This window comes from Physcomitrium patens, chromosome 14 (assembly GCF_059467195.1).
Source record: "Physcomitrium patens ecotype Gransden chromosome 14, ASM5946719v1, whole genome shotgun sequence".
Lineage (NCBI taxonomy): Eukaryota > Viridiplantae > Streptophyta > Bryopsida > Funariales > Funariaceae > Physcomitrium > Physcomitrium patens.
The window spans coordinates 9297366-9320173 of NC_143423.1; the positions used below are offsets into that span (position 1 = coordinate 9297366).

A 22808-nucleotide genomic window follows, 5' to 3' on the forward strand; every position below is an offset into this window, starting at 1 on the left:
TTTATGTTTATTTATTCTAAATAATATTTTAATATAAGATATAAGAATTTACCACACAAATAATAAAAATAAGTTAAACTAATTTTTTTTAATTATTTAATTAGAAATTTTAAAAATACTTCTTCACTTCTTTATATAATGTTCTTCTTGAATTAATTTCATTGATGATTATCTTCATTTTATTTATAAGTTGAAATTGTTAAAATTTAGGAATTTGGATTTCTTTACATTCAAAATTAGGATTTATGAGTATTTTTTAGAATTAAGATTAATTAAACTTGAGATCATTAAAATTCTTATAATTAGAATTTATTAAAATTTGTTTAGATTTTAAAATTTAGAATTAAGGCTTGTTATACAAAAGATTTATTATAATTTTGTAGAGTTTGGTTTAGGATTAAGAATTATTATATTTAGAATTTTTAGAATTTGTAAAAATTCAAGTTAGAGTTTATTAAAAGTTAAAATTTTGATTTATAGCCTATTAAAGACCAAGATTTAGACTATAACAATTAAACTAATAAAACTTAAGTTAAAAGAAATTGAATAAATAATAAATTAAAGAATAAATTAAAATTCTATTAATGATTAGTATACTAAACATCAAATGCATACAATATTAGAATATACATGCACTAAAAAAGTTGTATTGAATGCACATTAGAAATAATAATGGTTTACTATCCAAAAAGACATACTAAATATGATTGTCATATAATAACCTCTTAAGGCATAAAGTTAATTTGTAATTAGGTAAGTATCTGTAAGAAGAATTAATAAAAAAAATTATAATTTTATTGAAAGTTATCCATCTCTTCACAAATACTTAATCTTTGTGAAAAATTTAATAAGATCGAATTTTACCTTACATACTTGATGATTATCTATAAAGTATCCAATTGGGTCTTAAACAATATTATGTTTTATATATTATATATGATCAATCAATTTAGTTGTACAAATTCAATCTAAATTGGACATGTATTAATATTTCATTGTTATTTGAAACATATTGTGGAATCTGGAGATTATTGGATGGATGTAAACATATGACTCCATAATTAAGACATACCAAGACAAATGAGGAGTCTGTACACAAGTTTGCAATGTGAAATCTAGAAGCTATTTTAGTAGTGCCACTTGAAGACATTAAGAACTCACAAAGCCAAATGCTAAGCACTTGAAAGACTCAAATCCAACAACAACGTGACAAAATCAGGCTTGACTCAATGAATCTCAACAAAGATTGCGAGACACTAACAACTACAATAACAAGTGAATTTATTCAAAAGTCCTCAAATAACTGGAGGCAGTGTTCCTAAACCACAAATATTCCTTGACACCTGTTCTCATTTTTTACAAGACCCTTTGGGTGCCTTGAACTCCATACTGTTGTTTCACACAAGATTCGCCAAGGTACACCTAGTCCTAAAATTCTTCCTAATGACATGGGCCGCAGTAGCCAGACGTTTGCACCAAGCAGCGGACTGGGGTCAAACTGATTTACAAATGCATCCATGTGACATGCGAGTCCCTCCTAAGGCATTTTGCATGCCAGCATGTCTGCATTGCCTCTTTGTGAGTATGGGAGGAATGAGCTCCCTTAAAGGTCTTATACTAGAGATTGTTACAAGAGCATGAGTACATAGTCATAAGTTGCTGCAAGTTAAGAACCCACCTGAGGTTTAGTCGTCGATGATAAACCTCAACTTCTATAACTTCTCAGTAGGATTTGTCAACAAACAAATTTGCTGCAGTGACAACCTTCGAAATGGCAGAATGTTCAAAGTGACAGAATACAATAGCTGTGAAAGCTTGGCTCAATTGACCAGCTTCTCTCATGCACTATTGCTGTCATCTTTGCTATAAGTTGGAATATATTCATTCTTTGATGGGGAATATCCTGGAGCTGATGGAGAATAGCCTCCGCTGGGACTGCACAAAATAAAAGTAGGCAATTTTTTGTAAGTTTCACAATAAACGCGGAATATTAAGCAAGCCATATTAGCATTTCCACGTAAAGGTCTAATCTCTCAAAATAAAAAATAAAAATAAATAAAAACATTAAAGCTACACAACAATTTCGCCAATTAAAGTTTCGAATTCATCCTGACCATTTGAGCAGCAACTATACAATACTACTCATTGAAAAAGCTATGATCCACTACCAAGTTTCAAACTACAGCGACAGCACAAAATTTGCACACCTGTAATTTGGAGAAGTAGGACTGTATGAAGGACTTCCAGGAGTATAAGCAGGACTGCAAACATGAAAGAGAGCTCAGTACAAACACTTTCATTGCCGATTCTAAAATAATAATACAATGTCACACCTTGCAACATAAAATCAAATGACTACATCAAAGAAAGTGACGCACCTTGTTGGAGAATATGAAGGTGACCCTGGGGTATACGCAGGACTCGTAGGCATGTACGAGGGTGACGATGGAGAATACGATGGTGACGTAGGACTGCATCCAAAATTTCAGTCTTAAGAACGGTCTCAAAATTACGTCTAATCAAATTTACTGACTAAATACCATTTTAATAAAGACATATCAATCCATTTCTAAAATTATCTAGATATGGAATTACAACCATGAGGAAATAAACCAGAAACAAAGCAAACTGAAAACCATCATGAAGATTGAACCATAATAATGAGGAGATAAGAAAAACTAAAAGTACCTGTAACTGGGGGAAGTTGGGCTATATGAGGGACTGGAAGGAGAATAACGAGGACTGGTAGGAGAGTAAGCAGGGGATGTGGGGCTGTAACTAGGCGAGGTAGGACTGTAGCTCGGAGACGATGGGCTGTAACTTGGAGATGTAGGTGAGTAACCAGGAGATGTGGGACTATAACTTGGAGAAGTTGGACTGTACGCAGGAGATGTGGGAGCATAGGAAGGTGAAGTAGGACTGTATGCTGGAGATGTCGGGCTATAGCTAGGAGAGGTTGGGCTGTAACTTGGTGACGTCGGACTGTAACTTGGTGATGTCGGACTGTAACTTGGTGATGTCGGACTGTAACTTGGTGAGGTTGGGCTGTAGCTAGGCGAGGTGGGGGCATAACTTGGAGAAGTTGGAGAATAAGATGGTGATGTTGGGCTATATCCAGGAGAAGTAGGGCTGTAAGAAGGTGATGTGGGACTGTAACCAGGAGAGGTAGGACTATAACCTGGGGAAGTAGGACTGTAACCAGGTGATGTAGGACTATACCCAGGTGATGTGGGGCTGTAACCTGGTGACAAGGGACTGTATCCAGGAGAGGAAGGGCTGTATCCTGGAGATGACGGGGAGAAGGGCATGTTCCCGACGTACGGCGAAAACTGCGCATCTGATAGTGGAGAAGCACGCAGACTTGGACTAAGCAGATAACTGGGTGACATCATGCCATCATTGTGTGGCGTTCCGATCATAGGGGTTCGTGATGGAGTCATGCCATAGTCAGTTGCTTCGAAACTAGGCAACTGCAACTCAATGGCGTGTTGAAGCATGTCCTCATTCAGGTGTAGACCAAAGTCACCAGTCCCTATAGGCGCCAGTTGACCAAGCATTATATTTTCAGTGACTCCTTTCAGATGATCAGCCTCCGCATACACCGCAGCGTCTAATAAGATATCCACGGTTTCTTCAAAGGAACACCGCATCATGGGCCCTGTATCGTTCCTGTTGATACCATGACGCGTGATTGCCATCAAGTGACCACGGTACGTCATGACATCACAGAGGATCGCAAGATGCCTGTAGTTCACGTATGAGCCATCGAAAGAGATGACATCACGCAACTCCTTCAGAAGAGAATTTCGAACTGCTTCAATGCCCAGCACCTCAATAACTTCAATCAAGTGGTTACTGGTAGTTCGAGAAGCATCTACATCTTCGTGACACATCACCGCAAGCATGTTAACACCCTCCGTGTCAAGTACCCATTCCTGCTCCACCACAAAGGCCAAGTTCTCATCAAACCGATTCTTCTTGTCTTCCTTGATAAATACCTTCCGGATATCAGGTATTCCTCGCAGTGCCATCTCTGTGAGCATGTTGCTTTCAATCTTTTTCAGGAAGACATCATCCTCTGATTGTTCAGTCATTTCTCCTTTGGGAGCCTCATCATTCATGATTCGAATGCGAAGAATGAGTTTCTCAGCATTATCATCATTAAAAATACAGGTCAAATCATCATCAAATTCAAGGTTGATTTTCTCTGCAATATCGGCCATGCTAAGCTTCTTGTCAACCATCATCTCGCGATTGAGCTCGATACGTAGCAGCCACGGTGAAATCTTTTCAGGAGCCACATCTTCATCCGGCATTTCGTAGTACGATTTCACAAACTCCATGTCCTCCTCGATCAATGTGCTCATTGGCTCTGGATCGTACCAAATCTCGGTTGCCTGGGTAACAGAACGAAGAGTAGTATACTCCAGGGCACACTGAACATTCTTGGCCCTTTCTTTTTCTTTGTTCACCCCAGGTTTCAGATACACTGTTAAGGACGGGGTCTTAATCTTCTTTGCGACATTGATAATCTCACGCAAACGTGGGACACCCAGAGTCACATTCTTCGCACTCACACCAGCAAAATGGAACGTGTTTAGTGTCATCTGTGTAGCTGGCTCGCCAATCGACTGAGCAGCAACACAACCGATCATTTCTCCGGGAGCCACAAGAGACATGAGGAAGCGAGTCTCAACCTCGCCTATAACCCACTCGAACGCCTCTCTTGTCAGACGGTAATCCTTGAGAACCCTCTTGCTAGCTAAAGTGCTGCGCAGAAGACAGCCAAAAAACAGAGTTGCATTTCTTTGCGCTTCCATTGATATTTGGTCATTCCCTGGTACAACTCTTAGTCTTTCTTGAAGATTTTCCACTGCCTCCACAATCTCCATAGGATGCATATCTGAAGACTTACGAAGATCCACTTTGAAGATTTTCTGCGCATTCCAAATTAGTCGCTTCAGATTGACAGGAAGAGGCCAATTTGACTCCCCGGTTGGAGCAATCTCCAACCCCATTTGCCTGCGATCAGCTTCAAGCTTGGATACTTCTGCGTCAAAGACATTTCTGATTTCTTGGATAGTCTTTATATCCTCAGCAGCTTCAGCAGACATGTAATCAGGTGCCCAATCGTCTCTATCAATCTCAAACCTGTACACCCTATTGAACTCTGCCTTCTTCATTTTTAATGAATCCAATTTCTGGGACTCAATCCATACTGAGTCCATTCCATCCTCTCCATAGAGAAATTGAATCACATCTCCAAGAGAATTACGGACTGTCCCATCATACTTCACCATGACATCCTCCATAGCTTTCACCAGTCGCCTTTGGATGTAACCGGTCTCCGAAGTTTTTACAGCTGTATCAATGAGACCTTCTCTTCCTCCCATAGCATGGAAAAAGAATTCCTGTGGAGTCAGGCCTCGCAAATATGAATTTTCTACAAATCCACGACTCTCAGGCCCATAGTCGTCCTTTGTAAAATGTGGTAGCGTACGGTCCACAAAACCGTACGGAATACGCTTCCCCTCAACATTTTGCTGCCCCACACAGGCAGTCATTTGGGAAATATTGATAAATGTACCCTTCGACCCAGCTGTAACCATGGCCTTGAGATTGTTGCTCTCAGCAAGACTCTTTTGTGCACTAGCTCCAGCGTCATCACGGGCCTTATTCAATATTCCGTTGACCCTGTTCTCAAAAGATTCTTTCATAGTCCGACCTGGCTGCGCTTCAAGCTGCTTGTCTTGAGCCTTCTTGATAAGATCCTTGACGTCATGTTTTGCTTTGGTGATGGTTTCATTAATTTTCTCCATAGTTGCTGCATCAGCAATTGTGTCCCCAATACCAATACTGAAACCTTGCTGCAATAGCCAGTAATTTACTAGCCACTGAGTATGCCCCAGAAATTTCCGAGCTGCATCAGGCCCAACCTCCTCCCTGCACAAATAGTATGTAGATATTAAAACTACTCATGCTCTTTTCGGACCGAATGAATTGTTTCAACGTCCTGATTCATCAGGACAGAAAAGAACCAGGCACGAAGGAAGTTGCTGATTAAGCAGACCACAAAGGTCATCGACAGCAAGATCTGAACTGTAGATAAAAAAAAAAAAAAAAAAGTCATCATGTGTGTTACGGTGAACACATACCAAATGACATGAATAAGACTGCCTTGACCCGTACCCAAAGTCTTCTTACAGAGCGTGCCAGCCACCACCTCACCCTTTTCAATACGCACCTGTGTGTCACCGGGTGAAAGATCACCATATTCCCCATCAGGATGCCAAAATGCCTGACGCATCAGGTTGATTTGTTTTGGAATAATCAAGCTAAAAATTTGTTTCCCTGTCCAGAGAGGGCGCGGCTTTAAAATGGTCGGAATGGGTATTTTCCCATCAAATTCCTCCCACCACATAAGTATGTTATAGAACACATCCTGCATGAAGAAGCATTTGCTTAATTTTCAGACTCGTACGACTTCAAATGAAAATAGATCAAATCTCAAAATAGAACTTCCAAACAAACATACCGTTTTTATGCTTATACAAAAACATACGAACAGAAGTAAACGAAATCATACGCATTTCTTTTCAACCAGAAAATAACTACAATCACGACAAGTAACATACCTTCTCTATAAAAGTGTCCCTCTTCGTCACTTTTCGACATCCCAAAAGTGTGTCTTGCACAATGCCAATGACTGGACGATTTGACTGAGGAGATACAATACACTTTGGAACCATCATAAGTTCCAGAACCTCCGCTCGAGTCTCAAAGGACTGAGGCACATGCATATTCATTTCATCTCCATCAAAATCAGCATTGTATGGCGATGTTACAGACAAGTTTAACCGGAAAGTGGAATATGGCATTATGCGAATCCGGTGTCCCATAATGGACATCTTGTGCAGACTGGGTTGTCGGTTGAACAACACAAAATCGCCATCATTCATATGCCTTTCCACCTGTGGCATACGAAACGCTTTCAGAACATTAGTGAAACAATGATTATACGGTCGTACACTTTCACGACACCTTCAAGAACTAGTCTAAGGAAGTTTAACATATTTTTCACACCCAATTCGAAAAGTTTTCATATAATTTCATATGGAACAAAAACATGGTAATACGAGACACGTAAGCAGCCATGTAATATTTCAGAGAGAGATACATACCTTATACCCAAGCTCCAAGTGTCGATCGCTGCTTTTCTTCAAGAACCGCAGATCCAGTCGTTGACCATCTTCTCTAATGATGTATTTCGCACCAGTCTTGCCAGGGGGTGGATGAGGCCCGTACTCTACAAGCTCCTTCAGCCTATTCAATATCAATCACGAAACCTTTGTCACAAGACGACAACAAGTAAGGGTTTTAGAGTAACAATCCAATTAATACGAGAGCATAAATCAGTAAATGAAACTAACCTCTCCATGTTGTAGGGAGTCACAGTTTCCGGATAAGTTAAATTGAGGGCAATACTCCAAGGCACTCCTAATTCATCAATATTAATATTCGGATCTGGCGTGATCACAGTACGTGCAGAAAAATCCACACGTTTTCCCATCAAATTTCCTCGGATTCGACCCTCTTTGGCCTTCAAGCGTTGGCAAATTGATTTGATAGGTCGCCCAGACCTTTGAGTAGCCTGCCACAAAGTAAATATCATGCTATCAAATAAACTCACACAGCCACATCTAGCAAAAGCCCACACAACAAACTTCCTTACTTGGTCCTTGACTAAGCAAGAAAGGCAAACCCTCACGCGACAGTCGATTGAAAACGAGACTAAGCACGAGCAAGACTAGCAACAGTTCGAAAAAGACTACAGACAGAATCATGCAGAGAACTGTACCCTTGGCTGTCCTGGAAGGTCATTGTCGAAGTATGTTGCTATGTGAAATTGCAGAAGCTGCGCAAACTCGTTGATGATATGAGTAGGGGCACCATTTTGCTCCTGCCTCTTTAAATTGTTGTTGTGGCGAATGATCATTGCCAACTGATGCGTTAAGTCGTCCTCACTGCGAGCCGAACTGTCCATCATGACAGAGGGACGGACTGGAGGAGGTGGAATGGGGAGTACCTGTAAAATCATCCAATCCGGTCGGGCATACTTTGGATTAAGACCCAATAAAGTACATTCTTCGTCGCTTATCCTCTTAAGAATACTTAAAACCTTTTCTGCACTAAGCTGCTGTTTGCGCTCCACAGGCTCGGGCATATGCTGCTCCGGTTCTTCACCCTTTTTCCGGCTAGGCTTAAATTCAGCCACAATTTTCATGCCATCTATAGATATCTTGGGCTGCTGTGCACCACAACCTCCATGGGATTTCTTCTTCTCGTTTTCCTCTCCATTCATAACATCATTCTCATCAATGTCATCGCCTGTGTCACACTTTGTTTTGCTTTTACAACAATCCAACACTTTCTTCAACCTGTGCTTCGGATTACGCACTTTCTTTGCTTGCTTGAAACGATGATCTTCCTGCAACATCCGAAGGTACGGTTATACACACCAGTGAGACACCTAGCTTTAAACACACCCTGGATTAGCCAGTCTGTCAGCCAGCACTAGCATGATGTAAGCCTTCAAAGTGGTTCCTAATCCATGAGCATTCACATCAAACACATCAATATCAACAGCTAAACCGCGAAGAAAAAGATGCTTAGAACACTGACCTCGTCCGCAAGACATCGGGAACAGTTGTAGCAAACACAGCGCAAGATGGAAAGGACGGTTTTTAAAAAACCAATGTGAAACATAGGTTTCGCGAGCTCCAGATACCCAAAATGACCAGGACATTCCGTCATGCTCCCGGCACACGTTTCACACTTGGTATGCCGATCGATCGTACCCAGCCGCGGATCACTAAGACCCCCAATCTTGGGCTTGCCCCTGTCATATGTCTCACTGCTCTCTATTTTGCATACTGCCATTTGACGCTGTTGCAAATAACAAAAAGAGGGTGGTGAGGACAATGAAACACTTCAATTCTAAGTCTTTTCAGCTTGTATGCATAAACCTAAGCTCATTCCAGTGTCGCTAATAACAATACCGTACAACCTTAACCATACCGTCGGCTTCCTTCGCTGCGATGGAATATAGGATGAAGATAGAAAACCAAACCCTAGCATACTGGCTGCATTATCTAGCAGCTCATGTATTGACTAGGAATAATGTCTTCACGCGTCTAAATTTCAGAAGCAGGACTTAATTTTTTGAGCGTATCCTTCGCTTGAAATTTTCTATGTTATTCAACAAGAACAACATCGACTCGAGATCTTCCGAGAATAACAAGGCATGCACGCCATTCACACACCAAGCACAACACGCAATAAAATTCGAGCCGCCGTTCACAAACTATGTCGAGCAACACCCGACGCTTGACTACTGGCAATCCATATTCACAACAGCAGCTCACTACTTCGCTACGGGGTTTCTACAATCCAAAGCCTCAGAACTCACGATTTCATCGGGGCTGAGGATGCCGAACTGCACGGTTTTAACCCGGGCCAAGTCGGCAGGAGAAAACGCAAAGCGTTGGTCCATGACAGCAGACCCTCTTGGCTCTCAGATGTTGCGCTCCTGCTAATACTTAGTCTTGGGCACAAGCCTGCTCTCGTATGCACAACGAGACACAAGCTCCCCGCGCCCACCCTACCTCATCACTCTCAGATTTGTTTTCCAAGAATATATTGTGGTGGCGCAGGAGCACCGCCAGGACTCAGAAATACATGACTACGACGCTGCAGTTAAGGTTCTCAGGGCAGGAGCCAATCAGTATGGCGGTGAGTCTGCGAGACAATAGTCTAACTTAGAAATCAAGGGAGAGATTCGGGAGAGGGGGAGAGCCGGAGGAAGAAGGAGCAATAACCCCTCCCGCTAGGCTGAAGGGAGCATATATAGTAGGAGCAACATGGAAGGAGGACTTGGGAGCCACGGCACGGCATGCCGCTTGCATCAAGACCGAAGTCCTTCAACTTACAACTGCGGGAGTTGAGAACCTACCGGACGGTTGCGGTGTTCAAGAACAGGGTATATGCGGTTCTGATAACGGCATGCGATCATCCGGGTATTGGATGCCAGAAGTCAGTCAACTGTATATGTTTTAGTAAGTTCGGCGACTCTTCCCAACTGCCTCCATTGTGGAGTTGGGCAGCCAAATTGTTTGAATTGATGACTGCCCGCGACTTTACTGTGGAGATATAAAAGCTTTTAGTTGCCCGCCGTTGAAGATGAAGGGCTGACCTGTCGGTATTCAAAAACCTGTGGGCAACAAGCTGCACACAGACAAATTTTAAACGATTTGTTGAGATGGATATACTTGCAGTTCCAAAGGAAAACAATAAATCATGCATGTCAATTTTTTTAAATATAAAACTAGTATAATTTTTTATTTCATTCAAAATTCATAAATATTAATGAGAGGTGTCATCAATTTAACTGTGTAATTAAACGAACCAACCTTAAATGTATTGTAGCCTTTATAAAAATTGTAAAATATATTTATTAAAATATTAAAAGAACTTCAAATATTACATATTTCATCCTAAAATTGTAAATACATTTCATGCTAAAAATTTCAATGTATCTTTTAATCTTCCCCCCTCTCTCCAAAAAATAGCCACCTCCAAAGAATTTACTCAATAACTTCTAATCATCAAATATTTTTACAAAACACTTTCCATGTTTTTTTTCGAAGAGGTCCTTTGCTGGTGCCCAACAAACCGATGGATATTTTCTGTTGGCACTTCATAATTTTACACAAATAGATGGACTAAGTGACAATCTTTATATTAAAATCTGAAATGATTTTTCTATACTACATGTATAAACAATCTTTGACAACATTTAATTCATATACCCAACTTGTATAAAGCACATATTAGACAAGAGACATATAACACAGCACAATAAAAATATTCCAATGGTAAAAGATTAATAATAATAATTACTAGTAACAATTAAGACGTACATTATGTAGTTCATAATATGTGATATCAATGTATTAGAAATGAGTGTTAAAGTTTGTTTCGGTTGTAAATTATAGTATTTTATTCATAATGAGAGAAGATATTCAGATGCTGTAAAAGTAACTAGAATTACAAAGAAATTTAGAGGAAGAATGCATTTTATTAAAAATACATCAAAGAAGTTTCTTCATTGTGGATTGAACATAGTGTGCTACATGTATTTCTTGGAATTTCTCCACATCATTTCTTACTTTTAAAAGTCATAAAAAAAGAATTTTAAGAATTATTTTCTGCACTTTTATTTATTTTAATACACACACATACACATATATATATAATCTTTTATTTACTTTATCTACAAACATGTCTTTTTATTTGATATTATTGGCAATCTAAATCAGATCTAAATTTTGCATTATTGTATACAGAATCAAATCGAACAAATCATATTATATACACTATGTAAAATGAAAAAAAGAAAAAGAAAAAGAAAACAAGAAAAAACAAAAAAATAAATAAAAAAATAAAAAAATCCTTAATGGATTTGCTACAACAAGGTATAAAGATGAAGTACGAAAAAAAAAAAAGAAAAAAAAAAAAAAAAAGATTATAATCTTGTAAAAACAACAATGTAAAATAAAAAAAAGATATCACATTCATAAACATTGTTTAATTAACTTACTTTGCATATCTTAGAAACTAATTCAAGGTTTGAACACAGCAAAAATGAGATCAAATTTAAAAATGCTTAATTTATATTTAATATATATATATATATATATATATATATATATATAATCAACGTAATTTTTAAAATTTTAAACACTATTATATTCCTTAAACTAATGTTTTTTACATCAAATTAGTTCTCCTTGATTTCCAATTGCAAAAAAAAAAAAAAAAAATCTCTAATATTTGTATTACATTTAATAAAAAATATTTTTAATCATATATACAGATATATATATATATATATATATATATATACGCAAATAAATATATACACAGATATACATAAGATTCAAATCACAAAAAAACCAATAAAAGAGATATTTTTTATGCAATATTATTTCAATTTAGTTTGAATTTTAATTATAATTGAATATATATATATATATATATATATATACACACACTCACACACAAACAGATCAAATTATAATACATAATATAGATTTAAACTAAAAAAAACTATAAACAAATTTTAAAAAAAAATTAAAAATATTATATGTTTACCATTTTTAAAGTGTCATTTTTTATTGTAATTACTTTATGTAATGTGATAACTTATGATGGTAAAAAAAAAAATTGATTTGCATAAAATTGATGTAACAAATTATAACAACTTACATAAAGCATGCATGTTAATAGTCCAAGCTATCTATGCAGATTTATAAATAAAATTAATCAAATAAAACATTTCAAATTTCCTATTTTATTTTTATCAAATTATGTCAAAGAATTTTGAGAAAACATCATTACACTATTTTGATAAAAAAAAGTATTATGCCTGTTTTTTTATTATTATTTTACCATTTATTTATCAAAACAGGAATTGACTTATATAATCTCATACCTTGATCATTGATATTTTTTGTATGGTTTTTGTAGTACTTAAGAAGAAAATATGCAAATATCTTCTTAGAAAATTTTATATCTAAATCCCAATCATTCGATTGTATATACTTTTAAAATCCTTATTGAGCTATTAAAATCATATAATAACCAAAAAAAAACTAAAAATTTCTTAACTTGTGTAGAAGTATGGACCGTATTCTACATGCTTATGAAGTCAACATGCATCGAATTTTGTTCAACAACACTATTTTCTTTAGTGCATACTTAATGAAAATGATTTATATTAACAAGTTGGTTGAATGAAGTCAATTGACAAAGCTATATGGTGTGTAAAAAAATACTATAAAATACTTCAACATTGTAAAAAATATTATGATTTATAAATATGTGAAACAATATTTAATAGACACATTCTATCAAAAATTATGTGTAAAATATAATATATATAAAAAATAAATATTAAGATATTTTATCAAAAAAACTACTAAAAACTTACTTCAAAAGAATAAAAATAACACAAATAATGAAATATATTATTAATTAATATTTTTAATTCAATTATTTAGTTAAGAAGTATAATTAGTGTGTTCAAATTTAAACGATATATTAGTTTTATTATTATCATAAATAATTTCATTTTTTAATATAATATAGATAATTTAGTATTTTTTATATTTCTAAAATATTTCAAGCATAATTAGGGGAATGATAAAGCAACCCAAATTTTTACTAAAGCAATTTGCTCTTATTTTAATCATCATTGCACCCTCTATCCTTGTTCTCAGCTATTCTCTATTCCTAACTCTCTATTCCTAACTATTACTAAAGATAGAGGTGGAGGGTAAGGAACGCCAAGAACATGGATACTAGTTGGAAATAGGGGAATGGGTGGGAATGATGACGAGGTTGAATGGGTACAATGATGGTTTAAACATGTCGGTTGATTTAGTAAAAATTTGGATTGCTTTATCATTTTTTTACAATTATTATCCTTTATTATTATATTTGTTGTTTTTTTTTTAATTTTTCATAAAAAATTATATATATACAAGAATGTATGTTTGTATATATTTATTTGTGTTGAGTTTTTCAAAATTTGGAGTAGTTGATTTTGTACCTTCAATTTGATATGAATATAATACTAATATATACTCTAATTTTGTTTAAAGCTTTCTTGAAATTGTCTTAGATGACTTTTTGAAGTCTAAAATTTGAAAAAAAAAATTAAACTTACAAAAGAATTAGAAATATCAACAACAATGGTTTTTATATAAGAGCTTGTAGACTTGATCCATAGATGAATATTAACAATTAAAAATTGTTTTCAAGACAAGCCTAGGCAATGTTTTATCCCTTTTCAAATTCCAACTAACATTATTAGTTCCAATCAATTTTATGAATTAATTTTTCAAACCCAAATAGTTTGTTTTGAAACACTACCTCATTCTTCACACTCTTCTCACAAACACACACACACTTTCACATATATATAAATATATATATACATATTCTTAAATATACAATTCAAAGAGACACATTGAATCTTTTTGGGATCTACTTGAATGCATTACTAGAAAAAATAAAAATTTCAAACATTCATGCCAAATCTATGAAAGGGGATTTGGAGTGGAAGGCAAGGTGGGGGTAGAAGATAATATACTTGTGTGTGGCTGCCACCGTGGCAAGTGAAATCTGCTGGCGGCACAAGGGGGAGGGAACAACGAATCCATCCGACGAGAACCAAAAGTATCATCTGAAAATGGAAATACATCTATCCAATGGCACGGAGGTGGGGAGGGGGGTCCAACTCCGTGGCTAGAAGTTGGGGAGCTTCGTTATCCAAAACCCTCGTGAAAAATCCCAAGCCCCCCCCGTTTGTTTGTTTGTTTGCTTTGCTTGCTTGTTTACACGCCTGTTGTCTCGTGTTGCTTGCTCCATTTGTGCGTGCTTCCCGAGCCCAGCCTGCTCGTTGTATCTGGAAGATACCCTCCCAGCCTCTGCTTTAATCTCGCCGCCTTGGACCCCCTGTGTACGTGACTGCTGGTAGTGTGGTTCCGTTGGCCTTTTGTTTTGTTTTGTTTTGTTTTGTTTTTTTTTTTCTTTCCTTTTGTTTCGAGCGCCTATAGAGGTTCTCGTGTTGGAGAATTGCTTTGTGATTCTCGGGTTTTGTTTTTGAAGTGTTGCAGGGGTTTAGGGAAGTGATGGAAGATTCTGTTGTGTGAATGGCGTGGAATGAGTCGCTAGGGAATTTTTATTTTTTATATTTGTTTAACCATGTTTTGGAGATGCGGAAGCGAAGGTTTAAGTGGTGAATGATTGCCCTGGCATGGCGATTATGGTTTTTCCTCGACAGCTGTTGCGCTCCTCTCTCTTTTTTTGTCTTCGGCCTCTGCACAGTCCTCATTCATTGGACGAGACGGAGTTTAGCAGCTCGTGCGCTAGCTGCGTCACAAGCAAGAGTCTGGTAAGTATCCTGGTAGACGAGGCAAGTGTAGTAGTTGGGGCTTGTGCTGATCAGTGCTGTTCACAGCTCTAATTTCTATGGGCCCATGCGTATCTCATGGGCTGCAGTGCTAAGTACATTGCCTCGCCGATTAACACAATTCAGTGTAGAATCCGAATGTAAAAAAAGAACTCTGGGGCTTAATTTTACACCTTCATTCTAATTCAAACGTGTCTATTCCCGTACAGGACTTGCGAAGAAAAATTAAGTAGAAATAGGGTACAGGAAAACACTTCTTACTTAGACTTTAACACCAGGAGGTACCCGTTACACCGTTCACTTTTTTACGGCTTCTCGTCGAAGGAGTGGCTTTTCAAGGAGCAACACCATCGTCACATTTGTGTCTTTCCCAATTTCTGCTTCTGACCTACCTGCATTCAGCTGTACTACTGAAGTCTTTCATGGCACCGGGACAGTCAAACTCAGTACTCAGTTCCGAATCTCGACATTATTAGGAGGAGAGGGTTTGGATTTAAGTGCAGGGGTTTGGGTTTATTCGCTACAGATATGGCATCCACTACTGCGTCGCCTCTGGGTTGCTCGGGATTATCGTGGAATTCGTCAATAGTGCTGTTGTCTATGCGAGGTGAGTTATTGGAGGCAGTTGTGTTTGGTTTGTATCATTTTCATCTCTTCAGAGCGAGAGAGAGAGAGAGAGAGAGAGAGAGAGAGCGAGAGAGAGAGAAAGAGAGAGAGCGAGAGACATTGGCTATTACTAGTAAAGTGTGAGGAGAATGTTTATTACTAGGTTGCCAGGAATGCGTTATGATTCTGTTTCCTAGTTGGGGGGCTTTATATTTGGGATTTTGAGACGAAGCAGTTTGTTTTCATGAAGTTTGCGATGCCTTTTATTGAAAGAGTTTTTCTGTAGAGTTTCTGATACAGATAATTGTGCGATTGGCGCTTGTTTTCTCAAACCAATCTTTTGATTGAATGTTGGTATTTGTTCTATTCCTTCATAGAAGTTGCCTGCGTGTGGGGATGACGTTCCCTGGACTTACCAGTGGTTGTGGCGGCGTAGGTTCTGCAAGTGCTCATGAGAGGGTTCAATTGACAAGCTCGCTACGGTACACTTGGCCTTCTCAAAATGCTAGGTGCCAAGCTGTTACTTGTGCGGATCCTGTGCTTGGGGAAGCATGGGAAAGGGCTGCTTATAAGTTGGGTATACTGGTGCCACCGAAGCCCATGAGTGCTGCTGCATTCTCGAGAGAACTGTCTGTAACTGAGACCGATTCTGTGAAGGCGTATTCGTCCTCCTCCGCAGCTGTAGATACACGTGATTCATCAAATTCTTTTACCCGAGTCGGATCTCGGCAGAGTAAATCGGAAGTGTTCAAACCAGTAGTTGTAACAGCGCGTCAATTTCAGTCGGATCCTTTGAAGTCGGCTGAACATGAACCTGAGCGACAGGTGGAACCTTCTAGTTCAAGTAAACAAATAGTTGAGAACGACAAATCAAAAAGACTTGCTGACCAAGTTGAAGGTGTCAAAGTTAAGAAGACTCCTGCTAAACGGAGGTCTACAGTTAAGAAAGCTAGTGCCGATGGTTCACCAGTTGAAAGTAAGCCCAAACCCAGAGGACGGAAAAAATCTGCCTATGTGCAACTTGAGGGTCAGGATTCCGAAGAGGTTAATGTATCAAGTGATCGTCTTGTCCTGGCATTGAACTCAGAAGAGCCTTTCAAAACAGATCAGCTTGAGAAGCGACAAACATTTTCCAATGAATTTGTAATGGTGATTGATAGCGTTGATAAGGCTAAGATGGTTGTTAAGCAGCTGATGAGGGAGTACAAGGATGCTGTGCATGCTTGTGATACTGAGGTATGTCTTTACTTTATACGATTGGACTGCTCCTTGTTTGAGATAGTGTTCTGTATGCGTTGTCTCTGCCGAGGTAGTTTTGTTTTATGCATACATGCTTGCGCAATTGATTGCCTCTGTGCAATTGATAGGAATCCAGTCCATGTTGTATTTAATTCATTGTTTGGTTGTTGTACTTCGACCTGCCGTTGATATTCAATTGATTCTACATCATGTGTTGTCTTGCACTGTTAGTGTGAGTTTCTCGTGAGACACTGTTGATCTAGAAAATGTTGATTCACCACTTGAATCCGTGAACTTGGTTTTCATTATGCCCAGGTTGCGGAGATAGATGTGAAAAAAGAAAGTCCAGTTGGACACGGGCGAATGACGTGCTTTAGCATCTATTGTGGGCCATCTGCGAATTTCGGAAATGGCAAGAACCGTCTCTGGGTTGATGTTCTGGACGGCGGAGACGGCATTTTAGAAGTTTTTAGGCGCTACTTTGAAGATCCCTCTATTAAGAAGGTAGGCCTCACTGGCGCTCGAACTTCGCTAATATAGTGTGTATGAAAAATGACTTACTCGTGAATATTAGGATTCATACCCTAACACTAAAATATTAAGTAGTTTCTCTTTGCAGGTTCGAGGTATTTTTAGTTGCGAATCCGTAATAATACTCGAAGTGTCCTATGTTTCTACCAAGTTGCTTTTGAACTCTAATTTTAATAGTTCTGAAATTGTTTGGAGAGCTAGTTTTACGGTTCAACGACTTTGTGAACCGTATCAGATCCTATTCATATTTCACACTTTTCAGCTGTAGGAGAAACAGAATTCGACGTCTTTCCTGAAGTTGTGGCTTACTATCAGTGTTATAACCAAATGTGTTCTTTGTTGGGTTGATACTTACGCTAAAATTTAAGTCTAAGAGATTCCAAGCCTAAGCATAATTCTAAAATTCAAGTTGACTCGTATGATTGGCGGTGTGGGCAGGTGTGGCATAACTATAGTTTTGATAAACACATATTGAGTAGACATGGAATACATCCGCAAGGTTTCTATGCAGACACCATGCATCTGGCTCGTCTGCATGATTCAGCAAGGAGAGGTGCCAAAGGGGGCTACTCGCTGGAAGTATTGAGTGCCGACGAGAAAGTGATGGATGGTTACTTGGGGCATTTAACTGAAGAGGATGATATTACTTTGGTGGGGAAGAAGTCAATGAAAGAGCTGTTTGGAAAAGCTAATTTGAAAAAAGATGGCAGTCCTGGTAAAATTAAAACGATACCTCCGGTAGATGAACTGCAGAGAGACGGGGAGTTGCGGGACGCTTGGATACACTACTCTACATTTGATACAGTATGTACATGGCGTCTTTTTGTTAGTCTTCAGCATAAATTGAGTAATACTCCATGGAATGTGGTAGACTTGAAGGAAAAGGGTTCTATGTACGACTTTTATGAGAAGTACTGGAGGCCGTTCGGAGAAGTTTTGGTGCAAATGGAGGCTGACGGAATGCTTGTGGATTGTGATCACCTTGCTACTGTTGAGAAAGTTGCAAGAGCTCAACAAGAAATTTCGGTTAGCCGCTTCCGAAAGTGGGCTGCAAAATACTGTCCAGATGCCGCAATGATGAATGTTGGAAGTGATGCCCAGATTCGACAATTTCTGTTTGGAGGCACCGCTAATAGGTAGACGCTGTTGCCTTGCTGTGTTTGTTTCTAGTAGCTGCTGCGCAACAGGTGGAAGTAGTGGATTGGCCCAAATTAAAATACATTTAGTATAAGGTGAGAGAATTAATGTAAAGTTACATATCCTCACAGAATGCATCATATTCCTGGATGCAATTCAATCACGGTACAGTTGCATAATGATCAGTGTGAAGCTAACTCGAATCTAATAAGTTGGGATCCGATTTCTGATCTATCGTGTAAACACAGGAAAAATGCAGAACAAGTATTACCTATGGAGCGGGTCTTCAGTGTTCCCAATACCGATGGATTCATCGAAGAGGGTAAAAAGGTTGCTAAACAGACACGACCCATAGTGATAAGAGGGCTCGCGAATTTCAATATCAGAATACCTGTGGAGACTTACACATCTTCTGGCTGGCCAGCAGTTGGTGGTGCAGCAATTAAGGTTGGAGAATGTCCTATATATTCTCTTTCAGAACGTCAATGTTCTTAAGTGTGGATACGCGTTAATGAAAAGCTCTGTGAAGGTTTTCAGTCGCCCCTTAAATCATGTGAGATTCCATGGGATTTCCTTTTGTCGTCGGATCAATATGATGTGATGGTATTATCGATCTTGTTTGCTTTTTAAAAAGCTGCGGTGTTTCCCCTGTCTTCAAGGCTCTTGCAGGGAAAGTTGCGATCGACTATGCTGCCCTAGAAGAAGATTCTGAGGTAGAAGACATGGATGACATCGAAGAATCCGAGAGCTTATTGACCTCAGCTGGAGTGGAAACTGAACACGAAGAAGATTTGTCTGTATATGGAAAAGCATATCAAGCTTTTGGGGGCGGCCTAGAAGGCAAGGAGGCATGTATGGCATTAGCTGCGTTGTGTGAAGTTGCTTCAATCAACACATTGTTGTCCAACTTCATAGAGCCTTTGCAGGTATATTTTTTACATATTGCTTTAGCTGAAAATACAAAGTTTTTCCTTTCAACTTTTAACGGAACTGTTACTTTAGTAGGTCTTTTGCTTGGATGAGTTTTTAGCATTAGTCTTTACATTTTTCATGGATATGAAATGTTTTATATGTGTCGGGATTTAAAGAATTACCAGAAGCGTTAGTTTGTTTCCAAAGTCGAAAGTGTATTGTCGTTAAATAATAGAGCCCGTAAACTACATTGGCTAGTCACAATTTGTGTTTTCCTTCTAAATGTTTTTTCTCTCCTTTGCAATCTACTATTTTGACATGAAAGTTTTTTTGGCAGGGTAATGATATTAAGAGTGCTTCCGATGGACGTGTACACTGTTCCTTGAATATCAACACTGAAACTGGGCGTTTGTCTGCAAGAAGACCAAGTCTGCAGGTCGGTGTTTGTACCGGTACTAACCCATCTAGATTTATTTATTTTAATGAAAATGTCGTTTTATGGTGTGTCAAGCTCTTCACAACCTTGGATCGCATGTATCTGACATTCTAACAGCTTTTGAAAGTAAATATTTCCTCAATGTGATTAAAGCTTAGTCATAGGATAGCTGTTCAGTTCTTTGTATCGTATTTTCAGTCCATTTTTCTTATGCTTTCTGAAGGAATCCTTATGTTCTTGATGCAGAATCAACCTGCTCTTGAGAAAGACCGCTACAAGATCCGTCAAGCATTTGTTGCTGCTCCTGGAAAGAGTCTAGTTGTGGCTGATTATGGACAGGTATGAAACTGATTTGTAAAGATTATCTTATACACTTCTCATCTTTGGTGCTTGCATTTGAGAAAACTAGGTCGAATGTCAGTGGATGGTCGTGGTATGCCGTTGTCGATCTTAACTCAATTTGTAGTTATTCTAAACCATGCTTTTTGCTGCCTCAGTTAGAGCTTCGGTTACTTGCTCATTTAGCCGATTGCAAGAGCATGAAAGCTGCATTCAAAGCTGGTGGTGACTTCCATTCAAGGACGGCCATGAACATGTACCCTCATGTTCGCGAAGCTGTTGAGAAGGAAAGGGTATTGTTGGAATGGGAAAGTCACGGAAAACCACCTGCTCCACTATTAAAGGTGCGTCATTCTCTATCTGGCTTGTAGTTGGCTGAATTGATTTAATCACAAGAAGTGTTGGAAGTAGTAAACCTCGATCGGACTTGTGGATGATCAAGAATTATCCTAATGATCTAATATACGTGGGGTAGAAAACTGATTTAAGTGCCATCGGATGAACCAGTACGCGCGCAACAATCTTAGCTTTTGATGTTTTGATTTCATAATTTGTAACGAAAATAGTTAGATATCTTCTAGAAATGTTGGACACAATCTTTGACTTTGAATTGCTCACTAAAAATCTTAAGCGTGTATTACAGGATATTTTTGGATCTGAGAGGAGAAAAGCCAAGATGCTAAACTTCTCAATTGCATACGGGAAAACAGCCATGGGACTTGCGAAGGATTGGAAGGTGAAGGTTGATGAGGCGAAGGCTACAGTGGACCTTTGGTACAGTGATAGACCTGAAGTACTAGCTTGGCAAAAGGAGCGTAAACAAGAGGCTCACACTTCTCTACGTGTGCATACATTGTTGGGTAGAGCACGCCATCTTCCTGATATCAACTCTTCCAACGCACTGCTTCGGTCCCATATGGAGCGCGCTGCCATCAATACACCTGTCCAGGTAGGTGGATACCTGATGCATTTAGAATAATGATCAATGACTGGCATCACTCGTATTTGGTTTTTTCCATGTCAGTTTGGAGAAGAACATCTGAGGTTTTGGGAAATATTTTGCGTAGTTTCGATACCTGCATGTCACTGATTCTGTTTTGACTCGGTCAGGGAAGTGCGGCAGACGTCGCAATGTGTGCCATGCTCGAGATAAATCGAAATTCAAAGCTTCGGGAACTTGGTTGGAAACTCCTCCTACAGGTCAGGATTTTGACAATTCATCTTTTGTCGATGCTGCAGGTTGCATTTGGTTGTTAATTCAGCAGGCTCATGCCTTGCAGAATAATGAAGATATGGTTACTTCACTCGGTTTGCTTGAAAGAACTAGGTACTTGGTCTGCTGTTGGAATGAATTTTGTGTCGAGGATTTTTCTGTCACATTTTGAAACCTAGAGAGAGGGATAGAATTACTAAAATTACCTGAATCTGCAGGTGCATGACGAGGTTATCCTTGAAGGACCTTCGGAGTCTGCACAAGAAGCGAAAGAATTGGTGATAAAATCCATGATGTATCCTTTCAACGGCGAAAACTTTCTGGATGTTGAGTTGGTCGTTGATGGCGATTATGCTGAGAGTTGGTATGCAGCCAAGTAAATCAGTTTTTCATCCTGAAGCTGTCTGCCCATACCACGTCATCCTTCGTATTTTAACTGCATATTGATACGATTGCCACTTATCCCGCTACATTCAGCAAGGTGGGTAAGAATTACAATAATTCTTGTACCAGCTTCGAATATGCAATTATTCGCTCGAATTCTCTAGTGGCACGAAAAGATTCCATTTAACCCCTCATTCTCAGGAAACAGATTTGTCATCTTTTACCCGCACCTGCCGAGTAAGAGTCGGTCAGATGTGACTTGAGATTCTTTGTTTACTTCCACAAGCATGGTTACTCAAAGCCGTTTAGATCATCGATACTTCACATTAGGAGTCCTTGAATACTTTGGGGCCATTTTAATCGGCAACCTTGTGCTTGGCTCTGAAGGATGAGAATGCTGGTTCGAATTTTTTTTAGTGACAATATAGAATCTCTCAAGTATGAGAAAATCCTGTTAACCAAATTTTTTCCGAGTTGTCGACTCTTGGTTCGAATTCTGAACTACGTACTTGGAAGGATCACAGTTAGTGGGTTAGAGGGGGACAGACATGCTACTTGGTTGTTTGAAGAACCTTCGGAGTATGGAGTTAGCATGCATTGTTTGTACTCTTAAGTGGGTAACCCCCCCCCCCTTTTTTTTTTTTTTTTTTTTTTTTTTTTTTTACTTTCTTTCTCTTGATTCGGACGTAGGTGATTCTTCAGAACTGTGCCCTGGAATTGAAATGAATGTCCGGTTTCGAATCAATGAATTGTATTCACTTCTGACCTGAGTCTTACATCGTTGTGTGCTTCCGTTGTTTGCATCGTCTATGTGATGACAATGTGAATTTTCAAGCTGCGCTCTTACAACACAGATCCGAGATTTCATTTCCCCGCTGTCGCACTTAATAACTCAAACAGTTTCGTGTGGTAAGCACTCCAACGAAGATGAACGCTGACACGTGGAGACTCCCAAGAATCGCACACCTTGCGCA

General features: G+C 38.7%; 2 protein-coding genes across 8 annotated transcripts; one reads left to right on the forward strand and one right to left on the reverse strand.

Annotated features, from left to right (window-relative positions):
• Positions 1-1264: 1264 nt before the first annotated feature.
• LOC112291314 (DNA-directed RNA polymerase II subunit RPB1) lies at positions 1265-9888 on the reverse strand. Its single transcript, XM_024538516.3, has 11 exons — positions 9470-9888; positions 8683-8946; positions 7859-8488; positions 7431-7651; positions 7182-7323; positions 6636-6971; positions 6156-6442; positions 2689-5943; positions 2379-2471; positions 2208-2261; positions 1265-1935 (listed from the first exon to the last, which is right to left on the reverse strand). Exons 1-11 carry the CDS (start codon positions 9551-9553, stop codon positions 1839-1841), a joined length of 5463 nt encoding a protein of 1820 aa, XP_024394284.1. The 5' UTR covers positions 9554-9888; the 3' UTR covers positions 1265-1838.
• A 4532-nt stretch (positions 9889-14420) lies between these two features.
• Positions 14421-22297, forward strand: LOC112291775 (DNA polymerase I B, chloroplastic/mitochondrial). Of its 7 annotated transcripts, none has more exons than XM_024539646.3 (14): positions 14422-14598; positions 14734-15019; positions 15247-15644; positions 16080-16879; positions 17198-17386; positions 17852-18549; positions 18799-18997; positions 19210-19476; positions 19800-19898; positions 20145-20237; positions 20396-20581; positions 20881-21186; positions 21348-21437; positions 21669-22297. In XM_024539646.3, exons 3-14 carry the CDS (start codon positions 15566-15568, stop codon positions 21828-21830), a joined length of 3168 nt encoding a protein of 1055 aa, XP_024395414.1. In that variant the 5' UTR covers positions 14422-14598; positions 14734-15019; positions 15247-15565; the 3' UTR covers positions 21831-22297. The 7 variants fall into 7 exon arrangements, with proteins under 7 accessions (XP_073394695.1, XP_024395414.1, XP_024395417.1 ...); XM_024539649.3 differs by having other exon boundaries at positions 14742-15019; XM_024539651.3 differs by having other exon boundaries at positions 14909-15019.
• The last annotated feature ends 511 nt before the right edge of the window (positions 22298-22808 follow it).